Here is a 26983-nt window from a genome sequence, read left to right as displayed (position 1 = left end):
GCTGGCATCCATCTTGTCTGAATAATGCCTGCACAATCCAGAAAGGACTCTAAGACAGAATTAGTGGCCAAAGACAAACAGGAAATTAATTCCCTCACCATAAAACCTGAGACTTGGCAGAGCAGTTCTTCTGGGTTTGCATCCCCTGCTCCCCACCCCGGCACCCCGTCCCAATAAAGTCTCTTACCTCGTAAGCACATAGGTCTCCTTGGACAATTCATTTCTGAGTGTTAGACAAGATCCCCCTTTCCAGCCCTAGAAGGAGTCCCTCTTCCTGTAACATTTTTGTGTAAAAGAGAATACTACTGGGGCTTCCTAGATGGCTCAGTGGTAAAGAATCCGCCTGTAATGCAGGAGACCCGTGTTCAATACCTGGGTCAGGAAGATCCCCTGGAGAAGAAAATGGCAACCACTCTAGAATTTTTGCCTGGGAAATCCCTTGGACAGAGGAGCCTGGTGGGCAGCAGTCCGAGGGGTTGCAGTAGAGCCAGTCAGTTGACTTAGCAACTAAACAACAAACACAGATAGAAGGTCAAGCTCAAAAGCTAGTAAAAAGTCACTTAACTTGACAGTAAAGTATTAATAACCATCATCACACCTAACATCTATTAAGCATTGAGCATGCAGTAGACACTGAATCTCACAACCCTTTACAAAGAGTTACTTTATTACCTGCCAGTAACAGCAGAGGTGGAAACAGTGTCAGCCTTTACTTTTGGGGCTCCCAAATCATTGCAGATGGTTACTGCAGCTATGAAATTAAAAGACGCTTACTCCTTGGAAGGAAAGTTATGACCAACCTAGATAGCATATTCAAAAGCAGAGACATTACTTTGCCAACAAAGGTCTGTCTGGTCAAGGCTATGGTTTTTCCAGTGGTCACGTATGGATGTGAAAGTTGGACTGTGAAGAAAGCTGAGCGCCGAAGAATTGATGCTTTTGAACTGTGGTGTTGGAGAAGACTCTTGAGAGTCCCTTGGACTGCAAGGAGATTCAACCAGTCCATTCTGAAGGAGATCAGCCCTGGGTGTTCTTTGGAAGGAATGATGCTAAAGCTGAAGCTCCAGTACTTTGGCCACCTCAATGCGAAGTGTTGACTCATTGGAAAAGACTGGTGCTGGGAGGGAATGGGGGCAGGAGGAGAAGGGGACGACAGAGGATGAGATGGCTGAATGGCATCACCGATTCGATGGGCGTGAGTTTGAGTGAACTCCGGGAGTTTGGTGATGGACAGGGAGGCCTGGCGTGCTGCAATTCATGGGGTCTCAAAGAGTCGGACACGACTGGGCGGCTGAACTGAACTGAACTGAACAGCAAAGGAAACTTAGGCACCCAGGTGCGCAGGCACAACGCTTGCTGCCCCCTCCTCTGATTGGCTGGTGGGACCGGCTTCCATGCATCAGCCAATGAGGCTCTGGCTGTGAGCGGCCGTTGGCCCGGTAACCGCCATGCTGAGTGGCGATGGCGGGGGCTGCTGGCCGGGTACGTGGCCGCGCCTTAGGGCGCTTTCGGCTTGCTCTGCCTGTGCGTGATGTGAGTATCTCTGAGCGTAGGTGTGAGAGCCTCTTTCCCGTACTTAGGTGTCTCCTTCTCCCGACCCCCCAACGGGGGCGGGGGGTGGGCGGTGGGGAATAGGAATAATAATAATAGCTGGTATTTAATCAAATGTTCGCCACAGACCAGGCACTGGGCAGAAGGCTCTTAACCTTGTGATGCTGAATCCTCGAACCGTGAGATGGGTGTTTACCATGATTTCAGAGGAGGCAGGATGCAGGCGATTGAATTTAAAATCCCTGGATTCCTCGCTCCGTGCCCTACTTTGGAAACTAGTTTCTTCTTAGCAGGAGTCTCACACTGTGTAGGTGTTGAAGGTGGACATAGGAAAGTCTGGAATCCTGAGGCTTGTTAAGTTTGTTTGTTTTTAAGAAAAATCTATACACACTAAAAGCGTTTATGGGGAAGATAAGCACTAAAATTCAGGAGAGTGTCTCTTGGGATGGCAATGCAGGGGCTTCATTTGAATCATAACTGTTGTCTGTTACAGAATTCCTTTTCCTGTTTGTCTGAAATACAATTTTAAAAGGAAAACATGCACATGAAAAATAACTTTCATAGGATGAACTGTACGCAGTTTCCTCCCAGTCCAGACTTTAGAGCCTCTCAGTAGAAGCAGCCACTGATACCACTTTTGTGTGTGTATTATACATTTTCTATAGTATGTACAAGCATATTTGTGTTTGTTTTGTTTGCACAAGTGAATTCTATTGTATACAGCCCTGCATCTTTGATGATTTATCTTTAAACTCATTAAACTTAAAGGTTAACCACTTTTACTCCTGTGATCAATATAATTTGGCAAAAGAGTCCCAGGGTTGCTTCTCACATAATGAGATGTAGGTCATGGCCTGCCATATGCATATTTAATTTTTTCTTCCAGCACATTCTCATCTGCAGGGTCCAAAAGAATCTTCTCCAAATTAACACTGTAAAAAGTGTTGGAGAAAAAGAATCCTGGCAAGAAGAGGACTGCAGGAACTGCTTTACCCTTTTCGAAACATTTTTACTTACACTTTACAAGTAAAATTCCACGTAGAGCCCACTATTTGAAATTAACTTGTTGTGGTGCATTAGTGGCATAGCGGGAGAAGTAGGGATTCATTTCTCAGGTTTCAGAGAAATTGCCCAGCTTCCTTCTAGTGAAGTAACAAGGAAAGAGATCTTGTTTGATCCCAGTTAAACTGTTAACACTTAATCCTTATTTTATCCTTTTTCCTTATTTTACCTCTTCTTAAAGCCCAATATATACATTTTTATTCCTTTTAAAAAATGCTCCCAATCATAGAATGCTTATGTGAGACAGCTGGGATTCTAGCCCAGACAAAGCTAACTCTAAAAGTCACACCAGAATGGGGTGTTCCCTCGAATGAACTCATTTGCTCATTAAGCTGCTCCACTCGGTCCTTTTTCATCAGCCTCCTACCAATTTCATCGCTGATTCTTGTCATCATTCCAGAAACTTTTCGTTCCACAAACCTACTTGCTCTTTGTCTCTGATATTCTACCTGGAACACATTTCCCCAGCACCCTCATTGAGTATTTTTCAGGGTTCAGTTCAGTTCAGTTCAGCCGCCCAGTCGTGTCTGACTCTTTGCGACCCCATGAATCGCAGCACGCCAGGCCTCCCTGTCCATCACCATCCCCCAGAGTTCACGCAGACTCACGTCCATCGAGTCGGTGATGCCATCCAGCCACCTCATCTTCTGTCGTCCCCTTCTCCTCCTGCCCCCAATCCATCCCAGCATCGGAGTCTTTTCTAATGAGTCAACTCTGCATGAGGTGGCCAAAGTACTGGAGTTTCAGCTTTAGCATCATTCCTTCCAAAGAACACCCAGGGCTGATCTCCTTTAGGATGGACTGGTTGGATCTTCTTGCAGTCCAAGGGACTCTCAAGAGTCTTCTGCAACACCACAGTTCAAAAGCATCAATTCTTCTCAGCTCAGTCCAACTCTCACATCCATACATGACCACTGGAAAAACTATAGCCTTGACCAGATGGACCTTTGTTGGCAAAGTAATGTCTCTGCTTTTGAATATGCTATTTAGGTTGGTCATAATTTTCTTCCAAGGAGTAAGTGTCTTTTAATTTCATGGCTGCAGTCACCATCTGAAGTGATTTTGGTTAGATTCCTGTAAGTGCTGTTGCCACATAAGTCTGTGGGACAAAATTTTAATCAAACGGTGTTTGAGACGGCTGATTCCCAATACTCTAGCTAACACCTGGGTATTAAAAATTTACCAACCCGAAAGGCGAAGGAAAAAGAAAATCTGCTTGCTTTAGATTCATTTTGCTCACTGTCCATGATGGTTTTGTGTATTGGTACATTCAGTGCATATGAAAGAGAAAGTGAAAGAAAGTGAAGTAGCACAGTCGTGTCCAACTCTTTGCAACCCGTGGACTGTTGCCCACCAGGCTCCTCCGTCCATGGGATTCTCCAGGCAAGAATACTGGAGTGGGTTGCCATTTCCTTCTCCAGGGGACCTTCCTGACCCAGGGATCGAACCCAGGTCTCCCACATTGCAGGCAGACGCTTTAACCTCTGCGCCACCAGGGAAGCAAAACTTCCTATAGAGACACAGAACATCAAAGATGTTGAAGAGAGGAAAAGAAGCCAGGTTGAAAGAAGGGGGAGGAGGCAGAAGAGGAGGGAGCAAAAGGGGTGGACTTACAGAAGTCTCCTGCCACCTACAGATACCCAGGCATTATGGGACTTTTCCCTGGGCCTCCAGAGAAGGGAGGACTGGAACTCGGCCCCACCAGAAATCAGAACCAGAATTCGAGTTCTCTTCCAAGAGGAGGTGATCAGTCTCCAATCCTCAGCTCAGGCTGAGGGCCTTTCGACCAGATTCCTGCGTCCAGGACAGGGGGACTAGAAAAACAGGGAAGGATAGGAAGGGTTAAGGAGAGGAAAGAGAGGGAAGGGGAGAGAGGTCAATAAAGTCTCTTGTTCTTTACCGGTCGGGGCACTCTGGCCAGTTGTCCGTGTCAGGAGGAGACCAGGGACAAAACGGTCCCAGTTGCGGCTGCTGGGTCTGGTCCATTGGCAGGCAAGCTGGTCTCTGAGTACCCCGAGTGGTCAGGATATCAGTCTCAGTGAGGAAGAGTCCCCACAAGAGTCGCCATTTATTGCAGGAAGGCAGACCCCTTCCAGGGCCGGAAACTGGGCTCTTGTTTAACACTCGGAAATGAGACACATGTGCTGACAAAGCAGGAGATTTCATTGGGAAAGGGCACCCGGGTGGAGAGCAAGTAGGGTAAGGAAATCCATAATGGTTTTGTGTATTGGTACATTCAATGTATATGAGCATGTTCTATGTCACTGTGCTGGAGGAAAATGTGGTTTTGCTCTTTGGTTGGAGAGCCAGTTGACAGGAGCTTAGGCACTTTAACATACTACCTTAGTCTACAGTTCTGGAAGTTGGATAAGAAACTTAAGAGCAATGAAGAGGTGGAGGTTTGAAGGCGACAAAAACGCCAGCCCAAAGAGGGAGAGGGTTCAGCAGGCCGGCGCGGGCTCTGACGTCACTGGGGCGCGCCGCTTCCGGTCCCCAGCTCCAGAGAGAGTGACTTCCCCCTCCCCGGGGCCGGAGTCTCAGGATTGCTGATCGCGCCGCACAAGCCGCCGCGTTCGCCAGCACCTGCGTCCCAGCCTGTGCCCGTGACCATGGCCACCGACTCATGGGCCCTGGCGGTGGACGAGCAGGAAGCGGCAGCCGAGTCGGTGAGTTGGTTTCAGCCTTGAAAGGGTCAGGGGGCCAGTTCTGGCCGGGGATCAGATCCTGGAAAAAGTCACTCTCTGGGTTGGTCCGAGCCGGGATGGGGTGCTTGTGGGGATGGAGCCTGGACCCTGAGCTGGCTTTGTTTCCCCACCCGCCAGCCTCCCCCAAGTTACGTAAGCACAGGTGAGCGCTCCCATCGGGAAAGAGCCAGCCGCCCGCCGGTCTTCCTGGAGTCAGGATTGCACTTACCGCCCTGAACTGTAATAATCACCTATTTAGGTGTCATTTTCCACTTCCCCATTCTGAGCTGCTTGTGTCCAGGAACCATGGCTTACTCATGTTTGTGTGCTTCCTCAGCTTGCCCATTGATGATGAATGATACACTCTGTGGGCCCGGCAGTCAGTAAATCCTCTCGTGATCCGCTTAACTTTGTTGTGGTCCTGACACACAGTAAGCAAGTTATATGTTAAACAGTACTGTGTAGAATTAATTTTTCCCGCCTAAACACTCGCATCATGATAGTGCTTTGAACCCGCTTTTTTGGTACCTCAGTTCAGTTCAGTCGCTCAGTCGTGTCCGACTCTTTGCGACCCCATGAATCGCAGCACGCCAGGCCTCCCTGTCCATCACCAACTCCCAGAGTTCACACAAACTCATGTCCATCGAGTCGGTGATGCCATCCAGCCATGTCATCCTCTGTCGTCCCCTTCTCCTCCTGCCCCCAATCCCTCCCAGGATCAGAGTCTTTTCCAATGAGTCAACTCTTCGCATGAGGTGGCCAAAGTACTGGAGTTTCAGCTTCAGCATCATTCCCTGCAAAGAAATCCCAGGGCTGATCTCCTTCAGAATGGACTGGTTGGATCTCCTTGCAGTCCAAGGGACTCTCAAGAGTCTTCTCCAACACCACAGTTCAAAAGCATCAATTCTTCGGAGCTCAGCTTTCTTCCCAGTCCAACTCTCACATCCATACATGACCACTGGAAAAACCATAGCCTTGACTAGAGGGAACTTTGTTGGCAAAGTAATATCTCTGCTTTTTAATATGCTATCTAGGTTGTCTGTGAATTTCTGGAGAACAGAAACTTAGTATTTTTTTTTTATAAGTGATAAAGTTTCATATGCACCTAAGGAGTCAGTTTTTTCCTCCCCGAAGAAAACTGCTGTTTCTCTTGACATTGATCTACGATATTGACCTCCTTGTTCCCTGAATTACATGCTTGCTTTGCTACTTCTTCAGTTTTCTGTTTTAGGTGTTTATTGATTTTGACACTTTGGTCCATCCTCCTTTTCCCACCATAGAAGCACACCTTCCTATTCCTCATCTTTCCACTGTGATTTTAGTTAGATCAGTTTTCTGTGTTTATATTAATAACTCAAATATTTTTCCTATACCATTTTTTCCTTGGAATTTATGTTTTTGTTTTGTGCTTATCACCAGTTCAACCTCAGGCTCTTTGCTAATCATCTAAGTTTATCTCAAGATGTCCCCACACACCAAGTATTCTGTTAGTTCTCTTTCTCCAAGGTCTTGTAGCCTGTTTTGAACTGTACGAATTGCCCCAATTTGTTTTAGGGGCTGGAGGGGAACAGGGCAAATTTCTCTTCGCCCTCATTCAGGGGACTTGCCCCTCTTCTCTTGTACTGGATGCTTTCATTTCTTCACCCCCCTCTACATCTTTCTGGATTTGGTGCAGTCATATATCTATCAGCTTTCTGAAGGTATATGGGAAGTCAGTTTTTTAAGATATTGCCTTTCTGAAATTAGCTTATTTTGCCCTACCATTTGAATAATAGTATTGCTGGGTGTAGCATTAATTGTAGGTTGGAAATTATCTTCCTGCCAATTAAAAAATTTTTTTTAAATTTCTGTCTGTGCTGGGTCTTCACTGCTGCTTAGGCTTTTCTCTAGCTGTGACCTGTGGGCTTCTCACCACGGTTTCTCTTATCGCAGAGCATGGGCTCTAGGGTGTGTGGGCTTCAGTATCTGCGGTTTGCGGGTTCAGGAGTCGCAGCTCCTGGGCTCAGGTTCTAGAGCACAAGCTCAGTACTTGTGGTCCCCGGGCTCAGTCGCTCCATGACATGTGGCATCTTCCCAGGTCAGGGATTCAACCTATGTCTCCTGCACTAGCAGAGAGATTCTCTACCGCTGAGCCACTAGAGAATCCCCACCTGCCAAATTTTAAAGACATTGTTCTACTGCCTGTTAGATTTCTGTATTTGTTGTTGAGATGTCGGAGACCATCCTGATTACTGATGTGACCCCTTTTCTCTTTCTAAGCTTGAAGAATCTTCTGTTTGTCTCCATTCATCAGAAATTTCATGATAATGTGTCTTGATATGGGTTTATTTTCATTCATTTTATTAGGCACGGGGTGGGAACTTCATTCTGAAAACTCTTGCCCTTGTGTTATGGGAAGTTTTCTTGAAATTTTTCATTGTTGATTTCTTCTTTGTTTTTATTTTCATTCCCTCATTTCAGACTCTTATTAGCTGAATGTTGAATCTCATTAATTTTAAAAAAAATTTAAGTCAAGTTTATTGTGATATAGTTTAAAGTAAAATTCACCTTGTGCTACAATTCTGTGAATTTTGACAGAGGCATACAGTCCTGTCACTACCACCACAATCAAGATATAGAACGTTCCCACCACTCTAAAAAGTTCCCCCAAATTTTTTTTGCATTCACTTTCTTGTCTCTACCCTTCTCTGGCAGCTGCTAATATGTTTTCTGTCATTTTACTTATACCTTTTCCAAAATATAGTATAAGTGGTATTATACAGTATTGCAAACCTTTTGAAAAATCTGGCTTTCAGTAGTTTGTCCTTTTTTTATTGCTGGGTAGTATTCCATGTATGGGTGTACCACAGCTTGCTTAACCTTCTGTCGATGAACATTTGGGTATTTTCTAGTTTGAGGGTATTTATGAATAAAGCTGTTATATGCATTAGCATATACAGATTTTGGTATGGACTTATGTCTGCATTTCTCTTTGGTAGATATCTAGTAGTGTGATTTGCTGGGTTATATGTTAGGTGTATGTTTAACTTTGTAAGTTATGTACCAAACTGTTTTCCAAAGGGCTATAGCATTTTGTATTACCACCAGCAACATGTGAGAGCTCTAGTTGCCTCCCATTCTCAGCAGCGCAGCATGGCCAGTTTGTTCCTCCATTCTAATAGGTGTATAGTGATATCTTACAAGGCTTTAAGTTACATTTCCCTAATGACTGCAAGGAGATCCAACCAGTCCATCCTAAAGGAAATCACTCCTGAATATTCACTGGAAGGAATGATGTTGAAGCTGAAACTCCAATACTTTGGCGACCTGATGTGAAGAGCTGACTCATTTGAAAAGACCCTGATGTTGGGAAAGATTGAAGGCTGGAGAAGGGGATGACAGATGATGAGATGGTTGGATGGCATCACCGACTCCATGGACATGAGTTTGAGTAAACTCTGGGAGTTGATGATGGACCGGGAAGCTGCAGTCTGTGGGGTCCCAAAGAGTCAGACACGACTGACTGACTGAACTGAACTGAATGACTAATGATGTTGAGCGTCTCTTTATGTGCTTTGCCACTGGTATGACTTCTTGTAGTGGCTTTTCAGATCTTTTGCCAATTTAAAAAAAACTGATTGACAATTTAAAAAAATGATTGTTTTCTTATTATTGAGTTGTGAGAATTCTTCATGTATTCTGGATACAAGTCCTTTATAAAATATGTCATTTGCATAAATATTCTCCCTGACTGAAACTTAACATTTAAATTTTCTTAACAGTACTTTTTGAAGAACAGATATTTTCAATGTTGGCTAGTTCTAATTTGTCAATTTTTTCATGATTAGTTCTTTCTGTGTTCTAAGAAATATACCTTACCCAAGTCCACAAAGTTTTTCACCTGTATTTTCTTCCAGAAGATTTATGGCTTTAAATGTCACATTTATGACTATGATCCATTTTGAGTTGATTTTTTATGTAGTAGGAAGATTGGATCAACATTACCACAGGCAATTTTAGAACATTTTCATCATCCCAAACCCCCTATTTCTCCTCGGCCCAGCCCTTTGTAGCCACTAATCTGTTTTCTGTCTCTTTAGATCTGCCTATTCAGGACGTCGCATGTAAATGGAATCCCATCATACGTGCTCTTCTGTGGCTGGCTTCTTTCACTGAGCACATTTTCAGGGTTCATCCAAGTTGCGGCATATATCAATACTTCCTTGATTTTTGTTGCCAAATGATGATATATAGATATGCCACATTTTATTTATCTATTCATCGGTGTCCACTGATGAGCATTTGAATTATTTCTACTTTTTAGCTATTATGAATAATGTTGGTACGATCATCAGGTACAAGTTTTTGTATGAACATACATTTTCAATCACTTGGGTATGTATCTAGAAGTGGCATTGCTGGATGATATAGTAACTCTGTGTTTAAGTTTTGAAGAACTGCTATACTGTTTTCCAAAGTGACTGCATCATTGTATCATCTTTATTATTTTTTTGAGATTAGTATCACCTATGAGAGGTTCTATTGTGTAGAAGTTAAGACCTAAGACTTTGTAACCAGACAGACTTGGATTCGTATTCTGGGTCCCTCCCTTATTAGCTGTATGACTTCTGGCGAATTACTGAACTTTCTGTGCTCCAGTTCCCACATCTGTTAAATGGGGATAAACAGAGTGTCCACCTCATTAATTTTCGGACATGCCTGAAGTAAGTGCTGTTTAAGTAGTGGCTGTTATTATGGTTGTAGTTTTCTATAATTCAGTTTCTTTGCAGGAATCTTTTAAATTACTGGTTCATGTTGTAGAGACTAGCTGAACCTGGATAAGTTTTATTCTGAAACTGAACAAATGAGTAAAGACACCTGTGTCCTTCTGTTCTGTGGAACTCCCCCTGAGAACCTCCACAGGGATGGCATGATGCGGGTGACTGTGACATGCACAGTGCAAGGTTGTTGTTTACGTGCTAAATCGTGTCCAACTCTGCAACCCCAGCACTGTAGCCCGCCAGGCTCCTTTGTCCATGGGATTTTTCCGGGCAAGAACACTGGAGAGGGTTGCCATTTCCTCCTCCGGGGGATCTTCCTGACCCAGGGACTGAACCAATGTCTCCTGCATTGGCAGGCAGATTCCTTACCACTGAGCCACAAAGGAAGCCCTTGTATTTTAAATATTCCTCTAGCTCCAGTTTTTACTCCTTTAAGAAAGTATTAGATCCTGTTTATGTCCCCTTCCTCGTCCCTATTTGCTCTTCTTGCTTCTTGGGAAATTCCAGTTCAGAGGAGGGCAGAGGGAGCGGCACTCTGGGCCGCGAGGCCTGCAGTTGCCTAACTCACTGCTGTGCGCAGGGCAGTCCTCGTTCAGCAGAGCTCCCTCACCATCAGATCTTCCTTCTGCTGTGGCAAGAGCCCTCTCTTGGGACTGCCCTGCTGGTCCAGTGGTTGGGACTCTGCACTCCAAATGAGCGGGGCACAGGTTCAATTCCTGGTTGGGGAACTAGGATCCCTCATGCTGCAAGGTATGGCTTAAGAAAAGCAAACAATCCTTTCTCAAGTAGCTTTTGAATAAAATACAGTGTATAACTTACAGTTTCCAATTATTTTTACATATCTTTAAAACTAATATATTAATTAAAGGCATTAAAAATGTAGATATTATAAGGTGGGTATTTTGGCTTTTGGTTAATCTTCTTAGATTGCAAAGTGGTGTTGAGTGAAGTTGCAAGAGAAACTGGTTTCTCCTTTTGGTCCAAGCAAAGCAAAGGAAGAAATCTGAAGTAACTGGACTTAATCAGAAGTTTCAGCATTCAGTTCACTGACACTGTAGTGGATGATGTAAACTTCATTGTCCTGGTGCTTTTGCTGTATAGGCTTTGAGATTGCTACAGCCAAGTGAGGGCCAGAGTATCTTTTCAGAATCTGCTGGAACCTCTCCAGAATTCTGATACACTGTAATCAGAACATCTCTTGATTTCATTTACATTGTTGCAATGTATAGAGAAAGTTGATGGCATTTTATTTAACTACTTTATTTACTCTGTTAGCTTCAGTTTTAACAATATACCAACAAAAGAATAGGTTGTCCTTTTATCATTGAATATGACAGTAAAGGATATTTCTAACTTATACATCAACCTGTCACTTATTTTAGGTAGCAGTTGTCACCCTAGGAGTACTAGTAACCCTGCTCTTGTAAATATTGCCAGTAAGTCTGTCTGGTTTTTTTTTAACAGCCTTAAATACTAGGCTTAAACTAGGTTCATCAGCAGGATGTGGAAGACTCCTTCAGTGATGACTAGAATATATTAAGCACCTACTACATATATGGGGCTTCCCAGGTGGCTCAGTGGTAAAGAATTTGCCTGCCAAGCATTCGATCTCTGAGTTGGGAAGATCCCCTGGAGAAGGGACCAGCTACCCACTCCAGTATTCTGGCCTGGACAATTCCATGGACAGTCCCTGGGGTCGCAGAGTCAGACACAACTGAGTGGCTTTCACTTTATATTTCATACACTGTGCTGGTTTCCTCATTATCTATCAGTGTGCTCTGTGTCCTTCAGAATTAATGAAGGATTGTTACTGTTTATAGTGGTTTCCTTATTTGCCAATTTCCCTTCTTGCCAGCCTCTCCAGTGTCTTTTCCCCCTTCCTCTTCCCTCCACCCCAACACCAAAGTAGACAGACACCAGAAAATCCCTTTACAGTTTCCATCAGTAGAAGTGAAGTTCCTCCATTCCCAGCTGACCACTCATTAAATGTTTTTTCATTCCTCTCTCCACTTAAAAAACAGAAATGAACCTCAAGACATAGAAAACCTGTGCAGGTGGTGCTTTAAGAAGCAGCCATTTGATAATGGTGATTTTCATTCTTTTTCCCTTCTCTCCACGATGTCTTCAGTTCAGTTCAGTTCAGTCGCTCAGTCGTGTCCGACTCTTTGTGACCGCATGAATCACAGCACACCAGGCCTCCCTGTCCATCACCAACTCCCAGAGTTCACTCAGATTCACGTCCATCGAGTCAGTGATGCCATCCAGCCATCTCATCCGCCATCTCATCCTCTGTCGTCCCCTTCTCCTCCTGCCTCCAATCCCTCCCAGCATCAGAGTCTTTTCCAATGAGTCAACTCTTCGCATGAGGTGGCCAAAGTACTGGAGTTTCAGCTTTAGCATCATTCCTTCCAAAGAAATCCCAGGGCTGATCTCCTTCAGAATGGACTGGTTGGATCTCCTTGCAGTCCAAGAGACTCTCAAGAGTCTTCTCCAACACCACAGTTCAAAAGCATCAATTCTTCGGCGCTCAGCTTTCTTCACAGTCCAACTTTCACATCCATACGTGACCACTGGAAAAACCATAGCCTTGACTAGACGGACCTTAGTTGGCAAAGTAAAGGCTTTTGAATATACTATCTAGGTTGGTCATAACTTTTCTTCCAAGGAGTAAGCATTTTTTAATTTCATGGCTGCAATCACCATCTGCAGTGATTTGGGAGCCCCAAAAAGTAAAGTCTGACACTGTTTCCACTGTTTTCCCATCTATTTCCCATGAAGTGATGGGACTGGATGCCATGATCTTCGTTTTCTGAATGTTGAGCTTTAAGCCAACTTTTTCACTCTCCTCTTTCACTTTCATCAAGAGGCTTTTAAGTTCCTCTTCACTTTCTGCCATAAGGGTGGTGTCATCTGCATATCTGAGGTTATTGATATTTCTCCCAGCAATCTTTATTCCAGCTTGGGTTTCTTCCAGTCCAGCATTTCTCATGATGTACTCTGCATAGAAGTTAAATAAGCAGGGTGACAATATACAGCCTTGACGTACTCCTTTTCCTATTTGGAACCAGTCTGTTGTTCCATGTCCAGTTTTAACTGTTGCTTCCTGACCTGCATATAGGTTTCTCAAGAGGCAGGTTAGGTGGTCTGGTATTCCCACCTCTTTCAGAATTTTCCACAGTTTCTTGTGATCCACACAAAGGCTTTGGCATAGTCAATAAAGCAGAAATAGATGTTTTTCTGGAAGCTTTTACCATGATCCAGCGGATGTTGGCAATTTGATCTCTGGTTCCTCTGCCTTTTCTAAAACCAGCTTGAACATCAGGGAGTTCACGGTTCACGTGTTGCTGAAGCCTGGCTTGGAGAATTTTGAGCATGACTTTACTAGCATGTGAGATGAGTATAATTGTGTGGTAGTTTGAGCATTCTTTCGCATTGCCTTTCTTTGGGATTAGAATGAAAACTGACCTTTTCCCAGTCCTGTGGCCACTGCTGAGTTTTCCAAATTTGCTAGCATATTGAGTGCAGCACTTTCACAGCATCATCTTTCAGGATTTGAAACAGCTCAACTGGAATTCCGTCACCTCCAGTAGCTTTGTTCGTAATGATGCTTTCTTTTTTTTTTTTTTTAAATGATTTTATTTATGGTTGTGCAGGGTCTTCATGCGACGGGAGCTTTTCTCTAGCTGTGGCAAGCAGGGGCTGCTCTTTAGGGGGGCGTGGGCTTCTCACAGCGGTGGCTCCTCTCGTTGGGGAGCACAGGCTCTGGTGCCCACAGACCTCAGTACTGCAGCTCCCAGGCGCGAGAGCCCCAGCCCAGTGGCTGTGATGCATGGGCTCAGCTGCTCTGCCACGTGCAGTCTTCCCAGACCAGGGGTGGAACCCGCGTCCCCTGCTTTGGCAGGAAAGCCCTCAGGAGAGGCCTGGGAGTCGGGAGTCCTCAGCCACAGTGCTGGCTCTGCCATCAAAAGCTCTGGGGCCTCTAGCGAGTGCCTGCCCCTCCCTCAGTCGTGTCTGACTCTTTGCCTGCCAGGCTCCTCTGTCCATAGGATTTCCCAGGCAAGATTACTGGAGTGAGTAGTGATGCTTTCTAAGGCCCACTTGACTTCACTTTCCAAGATTTCTGGTTCTAGATTAGTGATCACATCATCATGATTATCTGGGTCTTAAGCCCTACTTAATATTTTGACTAGAGCACCTGCTCTGTCCTTGATCCAAAGGTAAACTAAAAATAGAAATACCCCCTGACTTTATCTTCTGTTCTAGTCTTTCCTTTTTTTTTCCTTTTGGCTTTATTGAGGTATAATTGACAAATTTTTATAATAACAGGGGAGATGAGTCCTTCTAGGATATCCCTAACAGTGTCTGATCAAAGTCCTACTAAATCTTTCTTTAAAGCGTCTTTCTTCTGTCCGCTTCCTTTCTATTCCACTTCATCCTGTTCTGTACCTTGATTGCACAGTGTGCCATGGTGCTCTAGGCCGTTCCCAATTTAAATACCAGACTTCCAGCACAAGGCAGCCTGGACAAGAGGCTGCACCGTGGCGTGCTGTGGCCCTGGGGCCTGAACCAGCCTGAAGCATAACTGATCCGTGCCCACGGATGCTTTTCATCACAGACCTCCCACCTCAGTGTTCTGTTTGAAGAATGACTGCATTTTCCAGTACCTCTTTAAAGTTTCTTGTTTGAAAAATGAGAGGGACAACTCACATGGTATTCTGTTGAGAGACTGTGAGTAGGTGTGTAATCAGTGCATTAAGCAAACTCACAAATTATAATTATTTCTAGGGATTGCAGTTAGGAAGTGTGGATTTTGAGCTGTTGTGTAACCATTTTTTTCTACTGCTGTTGCTAACTCGTGTCCAACTCTGAAACCCCATGGACTGTAGCACACCAAGCTTCCCTGTCCTTTACTAACTCCCAGAGTTTGCTGAAATTCATGTCCATTGTATCGGTGATGCTATCCAACCATCTCATCCTCTGTCACCCACTTTTCCTCTTGCCCTCGATCTTTGCCAGCATCAGGGTCTTTTCCAGTGGCTCTCTGCATCAGGTGACCAAAATACAGGCGCTTCAGCTTCAGTACTGCTGTACTTGTGGGATGTTTTGTTTATTCTCAGTCTAACATTTAGTAAACAAAAGGAGCCCAGCAGAATAGGCTAATGAATAATAGGTCACCAGAGTGGTTCATTTCTTCCCAGCTTCACTGGGGGAGGCACTATTGATGCAAAATCTTTTAAGTGATTTTCCTGACACTTCTCCCCCCATATTCTCCATTTAGCTGAGCAACTTGCATCTTAAGGAAGAGAAAATAAAACCAGATGCCAATGGTGAGTAACTAAATGCTATTTTGAAAACAAAAAATGATTTCCTTTAGTATTTATTTTAATATAACAACTGGAAAAAAAAACTATATATATACCAGACAGGAGACAGGCAGATACTGGCAGTTATTTGATTTGAGAATCAACAAACTGGATTGTTTTGTTACGCTTCATATAAATATGAGGATAACTATTGGCTTATAAATTATTAAATATATCACTAACCATGAAAATATACTGCCAATGATTATTTACTTTTTAAAATATTCCTGAATTTGAGATGAGATAGACGAAGTATGAGCACCCTGAGGGCTAACCTGTTGTAATTATTCTGAAATCATATCTACAAAATCTAAGATGTCTATTGAATTTTTGTTCATGTATTTAAAGTTGTAAGGGAGAAATTGTAACGTTTACCTTACTCAGATCTTTTTCTGTATATCTTAATATAACTACAACACTGAATATCTTTCTATTAATCAACGGTTTATACGCATAGACTCTTAATGGCACTGTGGTGTTTATATATTGATGAAACATGATTTGCATAGGTATTCCTCTGTTGAGCATCAAGGTCATGTAATCATCTTTCTGTAACATTTGAGAAATGTTGATGCTGTGAGGGATTCAGTTTTTGAGGTTCAGTGTGAGGACTTGGAATAGGAAAGAACTAAAAAGTAAGCATCAGTTTTCATACCTTTGTTTATGTAGTAACAATAAAATGTTTTTATGTGTGGCTTGGTTTCCTCATTTATTTTTTTGCTCCCCAGGCCTTTACATTTCTAGTGTCTCATAGAATTTGAACTGTCTCAGCTCTTGGGTATGGGATGTGATTTTGAATGACGGCCACTTTGTGTCTGATAAAGGTGCTGTTGTCAAGACCAATGCTAATGCAGAGAAGGCTGATGAAGAAGAGAAAGGTAACCTAGCCTAGAGTTATGTATACGTGGAGTTCTACAGTCTAAGAGAATGGAGTGTTAGGAGGTTTCATTTTTGCGCCGTGACTTGGCTAGAGTTTAATGGACGTCACAGTGCTCGTGTTCTCTCCTAACTCAGTCGGTAAAGAATCTGTCTGTGATGCAGGGGACCCAGGTTCTATTCTTGGGTTGCAAAGATCCCCAGGAGAAGGAAATGGCAACCCACTCCCGTATTCTTGCCCGAGGAATTCCATGGGCGGAGGAGCCTGGCGTGCTACAGTCCATGGGGTCACAAAGTCAGACACGACTTAGCGACTAAACCACCACCACCACAGTGCTAGTAAAAATTCAATATAGTCATTGGTAAAAGGATCCTAGGAGGTTTATACCGACCTGCCAATGGACTTCCCGGGTGGCTCAGATGGTAAAGCGTCTGCCACATTTTAGCGGGAGCCCAGCCCAGGGTTCAGTGCCTGGGTTGGGAAGATCTGGAGAAGGAAATAGCAACCCATTCCAGTATTTATTCTTGCCTGGAGAATCCCATGGATGGAGGAACCTGGTAGGCTACAGTCCATGAGGTCGCGAAGAGTCAGACACAACTGAGCGACTTCACTTTCTTTCTTTCTTTCTTTCTAAAGGGATTCTAATTCTTTACATTTTAGAGAAATTTGACTTTGAACGGATGATAAACTTCAACAGCAGCAGGAAATATTCCCTGAATGATTACCTTGTACAGGTCTTTATAAAAGATATTTTAACCTGCATCTCCATCTTCTAATAAAATTATATTTGATGATATTTTGACAATTTAACATGAATAACAAGATGCAAACAGCTTATCCAATATCAAGATACAGACTTTGTCAATTTGGTTTTTTTTCCCCATTATTGTGATGGGGTTTTTAAACTCATCATTTTAAAATTTATATTGGGTACATATTGGAGAATAAATGTTTGGGTTTTGAGAGGAGGAACTTCAAGAAAGGATAGTTGTTAGGAATAGAGTTCTGGAGAAGAATATGAGGCCCCAACAGATGATATGAGCATCATAAATTTTGCTTTTAATAAACTTTTAATTATATTTATAAATCAGAACTAAACTCTACCTTGAATTAGGAGTCCCAGTACAAATACATGTTATTGCTTAAAATACTAATGGCAGCTGAATTCAGAGGAGATCATGCTAGATTTCATGGACTTCTAAAAACTTTCATGCTTTTTTCCTATAGAGGACAGAGCCGCCCAGTCCTTACTCAACAAGCTGATCAGAAGCAACCTTGTCGATAACACCAACCAAGTGGAAGTCCTGCAGCGGGATCCCAACTCCCCACTCTACTCAGTCAAGTCCTTCGAGGAGCTTCGGCTGTGAGTACCTTCTGACTCTCCCCTTTGTGTTTAACTAGAAATTTTAGGCCTGTTAACATGTATTTTTTCATCACTACAGAACATTTTTAGCTAATACAAGTTTAATAAAATAATTTAGCTGTTTTGGGTTAGTGAGTAAAATTTCCTGGTAATTTGTAAAAGCTTTAGCTACACACATACATCGAGCCCTATTCACAATTTTAGTATTGTTAGCTAGTACTTGGCTTCTGTCTTCAACCAGAGACTGTGATTTTCATTTTAAACTGTTTTTCTAGGAAACCACAGCTTCTCCAAGGAGTCTATGCCATGGGATTCAACCGTCCATCCAAGATACAAGAGAATGCATTGCCTTTAATGCTTGCTGAGCCGTATGTGTCCTGATGCACCTCTATCCCATGTTACTTTTTTTTCACTTTCATTATTAAAAAAATATATATATACATGTTCATTTTAGAAGTTAGAAAACAATGAAAAATGGGAAAGGAAAAAATTTGTTATCTCCCTCCCCCCACACTATTAATATTTGGAGTAGAGACTTCTAGATGTTTTTCTATGTGAACTTGGATTTGTATACTTTTTGCTTAAAGGAACCATATAAAATGGTTAAATACTTTTTTTGATATGATAATTATATGATAATATTTCTATGTTGGTAAATACATGTACATTTATACCATTTATATACACCATGATTTCATTATATGAGTAAGTAAATATATGTGTCAAATGTAGATGACAAAAACTAAACAGGGATTGAGGCGATCAGAACACTACCATTGCTAACATTGTTTTCTGGGGCAGTGCTGCTCACACTTTCAGAGGCAGGTGAAACTCATGGGACTTTATTAAAATGCAGATTCTGGCCTCAGTGGGTCTAGGGTGGGGACTGAGGCTCACCATTTCTAAGACGCTTCCCAGTGCTGCTGGTGCTGCTGGAGTCAGACCATACTTTGAGGAACAGGGTTCTAGAACAAAAGGAACTTTTTATATTTCACATGATTATATAAAATTGCATAAAACCCTAAACCCTGAAAACCCCTTTCCCTATTTGTCTGAAAACAGATATTGTAGGTCTGTATTCTCTCAAAGTTTCTTATGTCCTGTGTCACAATAGTGGTATTTTTTCAAGATGGTTAATGTCTTTTTTTTTAATGACATTTTGAGCATACTTAAAATGAATAAATGGAATATTTATTATATTGTTTCTAATTGCCACTTGTATTTATGGATCTTGATGCTTTCAAAGATGCTCACTGTTAGACTGTCAATGTTAGAAGAGCTCTGAGAATTTTCTAATACTTGTCCTTCATTAACTTATTTATTGAGGACTTGGTTTGTGACACATACTGTACTAGGCACTTAGATACATTCGTGAACTAGGAACTTAGATACTTAGTGAAGAAAGCAGATGAAAATTTTTGCCCACGAGGAGCTTACATTCTAGTTCGGAGTATAGATTTATTTTTATTAAAAATAAATACATAGTATGTTTAAAGGTGATAGATTGTAAATATAATTAATGCCACTGAATTGTATACTTTAAAATGGCAAATTTTATGTTATATATCTTACCACAATTTAAAAAAAATCATTAAAGTCATATACCAAAAAGATTGACTTATATACTTTAAATGGATGAACTGCATGGTACATGAATTACATCTCAATAAAGCTCTCTTTTAAAAAGGCGGTAAGTGCTAAGGAGAAAAATAAATAGAGCATGATAGGAGGGGGATTGGGAAGACCAAGATTGCAGTTTTACCCCCAATGTTTTATTATGGCAGTTTTCAGACATACAACAAAGCTGAAAGGGTTTTATAGTGAACACCTATATATGCACCTCCTAGATTCTTTCACTGACACTTTCCTGTACTTTATCATGTATCGGCCCACCAGTACCTCTTTCTTTTTAAGGCATTTCAAAGTAAGTTGCAACTTTAAATCACGTAGTTAGGGTGGAATCTCATTAAATAGGTGATATCTGAGCAGAGACTTGAAGGAGAAGAGAGAGTTGGCGTGCTGTCACAGGGACAGCTATCCCAGGCAGTGTCTAGCTGCTGCAGAAGCCCGAGGATGAAAGCATGGCTGGTATGTTCTGAGCAGCTCTGGGGCAGCTGCGGTGGTGGAGTGGAGTGAGGGAGCTGTAGCAGATGAGAACGGAGAACTAGCGGGGAGCCCCATCAGGTGGGACGTTATAGGGCATTATAAGAATTTTAACTTTTTCTCTGAATGAAATCTGGAGTGAATGGGAGGGTTTTGAGCAGAAAAGAAGAATCACTCACTGCCATGTCAAGAGTAGATAAAAGATAAGAAGTGGTTCAAATTCCACCATAAAATCCTCTATCTGTGAAGCTAGCATATGTACTCTACTATAGAAGCCAAAGCCGCCTCCTGTCAAGCAAGCTGAGATACTCATTTAATTAAGCTTTATTCTTCATTTTTATTCACTGAAAGAATACATGAGATTTAAACTCCTAAACAGTTTGTTTTCTTGTGCAGCCCACAGAACTTAATTGCCCAGTCACAGTCTGGTACTGGTAAAACAGCTGCCTTTGTGTTGGCCATGCTCAGCCAAGTAGAACCAGCCAACAGACACCCCCAGGTAAGGGCTTGAAGCTGAGTTTTCTAACTCATAACTAGAAGGGAAATGCCATTTGATGAATTAAAAGATGAGCTATGTATTACTTTTTACATCAACCAGAACCCCTTAAGTTGAGCACAAATAACATGGTTGATCTTCCAATATAAAAAATCCTTTTTCCTTTTCAATGACATGCCATTTCTAGGATAGTGCTTACAGGCTATGCTCCTTTAGCTGTAGGGAAAAGCTCCTTAATCTCTATCATCCATTAGGAAGTTCTGAGAACCTTCTGAGTGAGAGAAAAGGAAGGTAATCTCCAGCTGGAATTTCAGATCCCTGCTCACATGTGATTTCTGGTACTCCAGTGGCCAAATAGCTGTTCTCAAGTGTCTACCCAGCCAGAGTTCTGACCCCTGAGAACTGTACTTCCAACTTTGCAGCTTAAACAGTCAAATGGTGTGCACTCTGTATACTCTTCCCTCCAGCCTCAGCTGGAGGGATCATTAAGTCCTAATAGTAACTCCCCATTGCGTCACAGTGAGCGTCTTGAACTCTCTCTCTGCACTCTTTCCCTACCAGTGTCTGTGCCTCTCCCCGACATACGAGCTTGCCCTTCAAACAGGGAAAGTGATTGAGCAGATGGGCAAATTTTACCCGGAACTGAAGCTAGCTTATGCTGTTCGTGGCAATAAGTGTGAGTATGAATATGTGATCCTAGTTAATTAAGGTAATAACTTTTTATTTTGAAAAATCCAAAAACATATGCAGTAGTTGAAATTTACAATAAACACATGTGCCTTCTACCTGGATCCGAAAAGTGAACACTTTGCCATATTCGCTTTACGTGCATTATGTGTATCTTGGACGGAGGGTGCATCACTTGAAGGTAAATTGTAGGGGACTTCCCTGGCGATCCAGTGGCTAAGACTCTGAGCCCCCAAAACAGGAGGCCTAGGTTCAATCCCTGGTCAGGGAACTAGATCCCACAACCCGCATCTAAGTCTGCATGCCACAACTAAAGATCCCACATGCCACAGCTTAAAAAAGGTCCCGTGTGCCACAGCTAAGACCCAGTGCATGCAGCCAAATATTTTTAAAACGAAAGAAAACTGTACACATTGCGACTCTTTATTTCAAAGTAATTTAGTATGCATTTCATAGCAAGAGCATTCTTCACCAGACAGACAATACCCATATCACAACCAACAAAATTACAGATTCTCTGATCACTAGCATCTTTTCCATTTTAATTTCCCCCCTAATTGTTCCAGAAGTGTTTATGGTTTTTGTTGAGCCAAGACTGAGTCAGTATATGTGCATTACATTTGGCTGTGGTGTCTCTTTAGTTTCTTGCACTCTGGAATAGTCCCTTCACATCCCCACCCCCACCCCCGCAACTTTGTTACATCTATTTTGAGCAGACCAGTTGCTTAGAAAATGTTACAAATTCTGACACTCCTATTCACTGTTAGTACTGGAAGTCCTAGCCAGAGCAATTAGACAAAACAAAGGAAATAAAAGATATCCAAATAAGAAAAAAAAATGTTACGAATTCTGGATTTGTTTAATAGCCTAATTTTTAAAATGTCACTATTAAAAATGTTCTAGAATGTTCATGGCAATTAACTCTGGGAGATATTTTTATTATTTTCTTTATCCACTCTACTTTTGCTTGTTTCACAACAAACTAACTTTCAAAAAGTCTACTTGTGGGGAAATGCAGACCCAGGCTAGGCAGAATAATATTGACAAAGAAGAAATACAGGTATGAAATCCTTGAAAGAGGTTGATGATTATAGAGAATGTAAAAGAATACTACTGAAGAGGTTTTCATCTCATGGTTCATACCTTTACCAAATCTTATCAGCACTATTATCTGTTTTTTGTGTGTATGTTCATTAAATACTATAATGCTATCCTGACCTTACCTTAAAATATTAATGCAAACATCAAAACAATTGCTTTAAAATACATCATAGCTTTAAAATTGCTTGGAGGGTGAACCTGGCTTTTCATGGGAAATACCCATGAAACAGAACACATCTTGTCTCCACAGTGGAAAGAGGTCAGAAAATCAGTGAGCACATTGTCATTGGCACCCCGGGGACCGTTCTGGACTGGTGCTCCAAGCTCAAGTTCATCGACCCCAAGAAGATCAAGGTGTTTGTTCTGGACGAGGCTGACGTGATGATAGCCACGCAGGGCCACCAAGATCAGAGCATCCGCATCCAGAGGTAGGGCCTCGGGCCAGGAGGGACTTCTCGGCTCCTGGCCTGCAGTTCCTGCTCCTGCCACCTCACACTCCCCTTCTTGCCCCTGCCAGGCTCTTCACAGCTCTCAGGGGCATTTGTTTGATGGGCCATTTCCATGCCAGCGCTGAGCACGCCCCCCGCCCGGGTTAAGGAGGGAGACTCGGATTCTCAGCCTCCCATCCCTGCCCCATGTCTGCTCCCCCTTCCTCCCCACAGCCGCTCCCCGCTGCCCCTTCCTGGGGACGCAGGTCATCAGGCCTGGGGAGGCTGTGCCCTGGTCCTTCCAGGGAAAGCCTGGGTCAGGGTCATGCTGGACACCTGGGGCTCCCCTTGCAGGATGCTGCCCAGGAACTGCCAGATGCTGCTTTTCTCTGCCACCTTTGAAGACTCTGTCTGGAAATTTGCCCAGAAAGTAGTGCCCGACCCGAACATCATCAAACTGAAGCGAGAGGAGGAGACACTGGACACCATCAAGCAGTATTACGTCCTGTGCAACAGCAGAGACGAGAAGTTCCAGGCCTTGTGTAACATCTACGGGGCCATCACCATTGCTCAAGCCATGATCTTCTGCCATGTGAGTAGCAGCAGCAGCAGGGGGAGGCAGTGTCCTGTGGGGTGGGGGGGCCCCTGGAGGATGTGGCCCCGCCCCTCCCACTCAGACAGCTCCACTTATTGCCGGGGACTGTTAACTGCCTGTGGCTGGAAAGGAAATAAAATCAGTCCCAGGACCTAGTCTCTCAGGTTGTAATGAGTTGTAAGGGGAAGACTGAAGACCTAACCTTCTCTGGTCCCTACTTCTTAGAGACTACTTGGGGGTAAAAAATTCCAAATACCTTCCAATGAAATAATTTTAAAGTATTAAGAATGTAGACCCTTTCAGAATGAAGACCTTTGGCTCAAACCACAATAACACTAAGATTACTGATATACTTTATTCCCTCAAAATCATATTGCTAAAAAATATTCAGAAACTTTAAGCCCATCTTGCTGACTGAACTCAGTAGAGCGTTCATATATGTTAACAGCAAAAAAGCCACTTTTCTGCAGGTGTCTTCTTTTTTTTTTTTTGCAGGGATCTTCATTTAAAACAATTCTTTTCACTCCAGACCCGCAAAACAGCTAGCTGGCTGGCCGCGGAGCTCTCAAAAGAAGGCCACCAGGTGGCTCTGCTGAGCGGTGAAATGGTGGTGGAGCAGAGGGCCGCAGTGATTGAGCGCTTCCGAGAGGGCAAAGAGAAGGTTCTGGTCACCACCAACGTGTGCGCCCGCGGTGAGCAGAGACTGGGTCCTGGCCCGCCAGGCTCGGGGCCGCAGAGGGATCGTGTGTGGGAGGCTGCGGTGGTTTGGGGGAGATGCTGTTTTGTGGGCGAGCCTGTGGGGCTCCCTCAGCGGAGGAGAACGTCCACAGAAGCCGGGAGTCCTGGCTGGTGGCCGAGGACGGCGCCTGCTCTTGAGGCCCCAGTGCGGCGTCAGCTGCTTCTCCAGATCGTCAGATCCAGCGGAGGCTGTGCGACTGATGCCGGAATTTGGCCAGCAGCGGGACGGCCCCGTCCTCTCCCTCTGGGTCCTGCCACCTGCCCGTGTCCCAGCCCCAGAGCTGGCCTGTCGCAGACCCTGCCTTCCGCCTGAGCTTGGTGAGGGTGGGCCTGACCGGGCAGCGGCGATTTCTGTCTCCCGTCCTCACTCCCGTCCAACTCTTCGCTCACGCAGGGATCGACGTGGAGCAGGTGTCTGTCGTCATCAACTTTGACCTCCCGGTGGACAAGGACGGGAACCCGGACAACGAGACCTACCTGCACCGGATCGGGCGCACCGGCCGCTTTGGCAAGCGGGGCCTGGCGGTGAACATGGTGGACAGCAAGCACAGCATGAACATCCTGAACAGGATCCAGGCGCACTTCAGTGAGTCCCGGGAGAGCCCCCTGCCGGGGCCAGGTCGCGGGGGCAGGCGGGGAGGGCGTGTCGCCATGGCCCCGAGAGGCCCTTCCCCAGGACAGGAGGTGCTCCCGGCTCCCGCAGCGCTCGAGCCGGGCCGAGGGGCCGGGGGCCTGGCCGCCGCCAGCCGTGTGCCCGCCCAGTCCCGGGCGCCTCGGGGGCTCAGGGAGGCCTGCGGCGGGGGCGGGCACGTCCCGGGGAGCCCCGGGTCCTCCCCGCCTGCTGCCCCTCCCCTGCCTGCGTCCCCTGTGATCTGTGCGGGGCTCTCGCTGAACCCGCCTCTCTCCCCTCAGATAAGAAAATAGAAAGACTGGACACGGATGACTTGGACGAGATTGAGAAGATAGCCAACTGAGGAGCTCCTGCAGTCGCTGTGCCGCCCCCGCCCGGGACGCGAGTGCTTCCACGGCGCAGCCTGCCCGTCCCCGCGAGGATGACGGCACGAGCAGACAAACTGCCTACCTCATCTGAAATTACGTTTGGACTTGACAAAAATTGTGCAAATGATGGGGGAAGGTAGAAAAAAAAAATTGTTTACAGAACTTTTGAAGATTAGGCGTGAATACACAGAAATTTACCTTTTGGCAATTGTTTTTTGGCCAGTGTTTTCCCCATCATAACCATAATCCAGATGTTGTGGCTGGTCGTTTGCTGAGGAGTCTCAGTGGCAGCCCAGCCTGTTGTCTGCTTAGAAGTGTTGAGGCCAGCCTCTAGCCCTTACAGAAGTCACAGAGTTGAGGTGGAGAGAGACCAGAGGGAGACCAAGTAGGTTAGGCTGTAAGCCAGTCATCATGTTTGGTGTGTGGTGTGAGGCAGCTGAGGAGACGTGTGAGTTGCTGCTTTGAATTTGGGTTGGGACAGCTCATTTGAGTGTTTTAAGCCCCTACTGTCTGATGGCTACAGCAGGAAGGGATTTGCTAAGCATGACCCAAAACGCCAACCTGGCATCTTTGGTGTATACCAGTCTGTTGCAGACCATGGCCTAGTCTCAGCAGCTGCGATCTGTTATAGAATGCACATCTGATAACTGGCGGATCCCTTGCCTGTGCTTGAACAGTCCTTTGGAGAAGCCATCATGAAGAATTAGTGGTAGTCCTCGCTTGCCACACAGCCTGACCTTTCAGCATCTTTTTTTACATCCCTAATATCACCTTGACCTCTTAGCAGCTCTAAGCAAATAATAGGTAATCTGGTTTGGAGAAACAGTGAACACTGTGTTTCAAGTTGCTAATGGCCAGGCTTAAGGCAGGTCCAAAAGTGACCAGCAATAGTCACAAATGCTTTGCCTCTAGATTGCAGAAAGCAAGTTTGTTTGTTTAAATCAGAGCTGGGGAATGGTTTCAGAAAATTCGCCATCTTGATTATAAAGGAATTCTGAGTGTCTGCGTCTGTGGTGCTCAGGACACAAACAGGAGCAACTAAGAGACACAGTGGACTCAGCCATCTCTCTCTCTTAAGGCCTCTGCTCCATCCTCACTTGGTATCTCGTGCATAAGTCTGAGTAAAGAATAGGAATGGAAACCTCCTCATACCCAACCAAAGTTGTTGGTACCCAGAGTGACGAAGCACAGATGACATGAAACTGAGATGCAAGAGCATATGAAACCCCAGCCAAGAGGAGTCCTCTCCAGCTCTTTGACAGAAGGGCCACTTCGTCTAGAATCAGGCCTGTAAGAGGGATTTTCCGAGGTGAGAACTATTTGAATCCCAGGCCTTTCTTATAGGCATTTCTGTGTTTTAGAGCCAGATTTGTCTCCTGGGAAGGGAAGGGGCCAATGCCAGCCCCCAGGTGGTTTCCCTGACTACAGACACTGCAGAGAGAACCACAGACCACCAGTCTTGCCATGTTCCCCTACAGGCACCTGAGTGTGTTGAGTCTTTGTTCTTCTGGCCAACTTTGAGCCACCTTGGGAGTCTTGTAAGAGAAGAAATTTTACACAAAGTCCTGCAGACCAACCCTGAAATAACTTAAAGGCAATAATTAAAGGAGTACAGACTCCTCCTGAGGCTGCAGGCTGAGTACACCCCACGTTCTTGCAACACAGATGACCTATCTACTGAGTAGCCCCAAATCTAAGTAGGAAAAGGAAGGGATGTGCTTCAGACTCTCTAACAGCAGGAATACATGGGTATCTGAGAGAAATCTAAGTCAACAGTTCCTTATCTGGGGGCTTGGACCCCTAAGAACTCACTGGATGGGTTCCATGGAGTTTATGTAGTATTCTGAGTTTACATGTGTTTTCCTGGGGAAAAACTCCCAAAAGAGTATGTGTCTTTTTAAAAGGTAAGATTCACTTTATGGATGGCTCTAGAAGGTCCCCCCAGTGTCACTGCCATCCATACTCATTCCTGCCAGTGCCTGGCTTCAGGGGGGTAATGAGTCACAGCTGTCTCTGTGACCTTGTGCCATTTTGAGACACCAATGATGTAAAAATGTATTGAGCCCTTAATGAGCTTCAGTCCCCAGAGTGTCTTTCGCTGTTTTTATGAAGTTCCTATGTATGAAATGATAAACTGTGCCCTAGAACAGAGAAACTTGCTTGAAAAAGATTCTGG

The 26983-nt window shown here is 44.3% G+C and overlaps 1 protein-coding gene across 3 annotated transcripts; it reads left to right on the top strand.

The window, feature by feature from the left end:
- The first annotated feature begins 1461 nt into the window (after nt 1–1461).
- Nucleotides 1462–26983, top strand: LOC138096436 (ATP-dependent RNA helicase DDX19B). 3 transcript variants are annotated; one of them, XM_068992635.1, is made up of 12 exons: nt 1462–1533; nt 15336–15384; nt 16245–16298; nt 17525–17660; nt 17936–18028; nt 20160–20262; nt 20821–20935; nt 22298–22475; nt 22830–23067; nt 23600–23762; nt 24203–24394; nt 24721–26983. In XM_068992635.1, the coding sequence occupies exons 1-12, from the start codon at nt 1462–1464 to the stop codon at nt 24780–24782; spliced, it is 1455 nt and encodes a 484-aa protein (XP_068848736.1). In that variant the 3' UTR covers nt 24783–26983. The 3 variants fall into 3 exon arrangements, with proteins under 3 accessions (XP_068848736.1, XP_068848735.1, XP_068848737.1); XM_068992634.1 differs by lacking the exon at nt 1462–1533 and adding an exon at nt 5127–5279; XM_068992636.1 differs by lacking the exons at nt 1462–1533; nt 17936–18028 and adding an exon at nt 5127–5279.

This window comes from Capricornis sumatraensis, chromosome 20, assembly GCF_032405125.1.
Source record: "Capricornis sumatraensis isolate serow.1 chromosome 20, serow.2, whole genome shotgun sequence".
NCBI classification, from domain to species: Eukaryota; Metazoa; Chordata; class Mammalia; order Artiodactyla; family Bovidae; genus Capricornis; species Capricornis sumatraensis.
The sequence above is the reverse complement of the archived record's forward strand: the minus strand, read 5'-3'. Positions and strand labels throughout refer to the sequence as shown.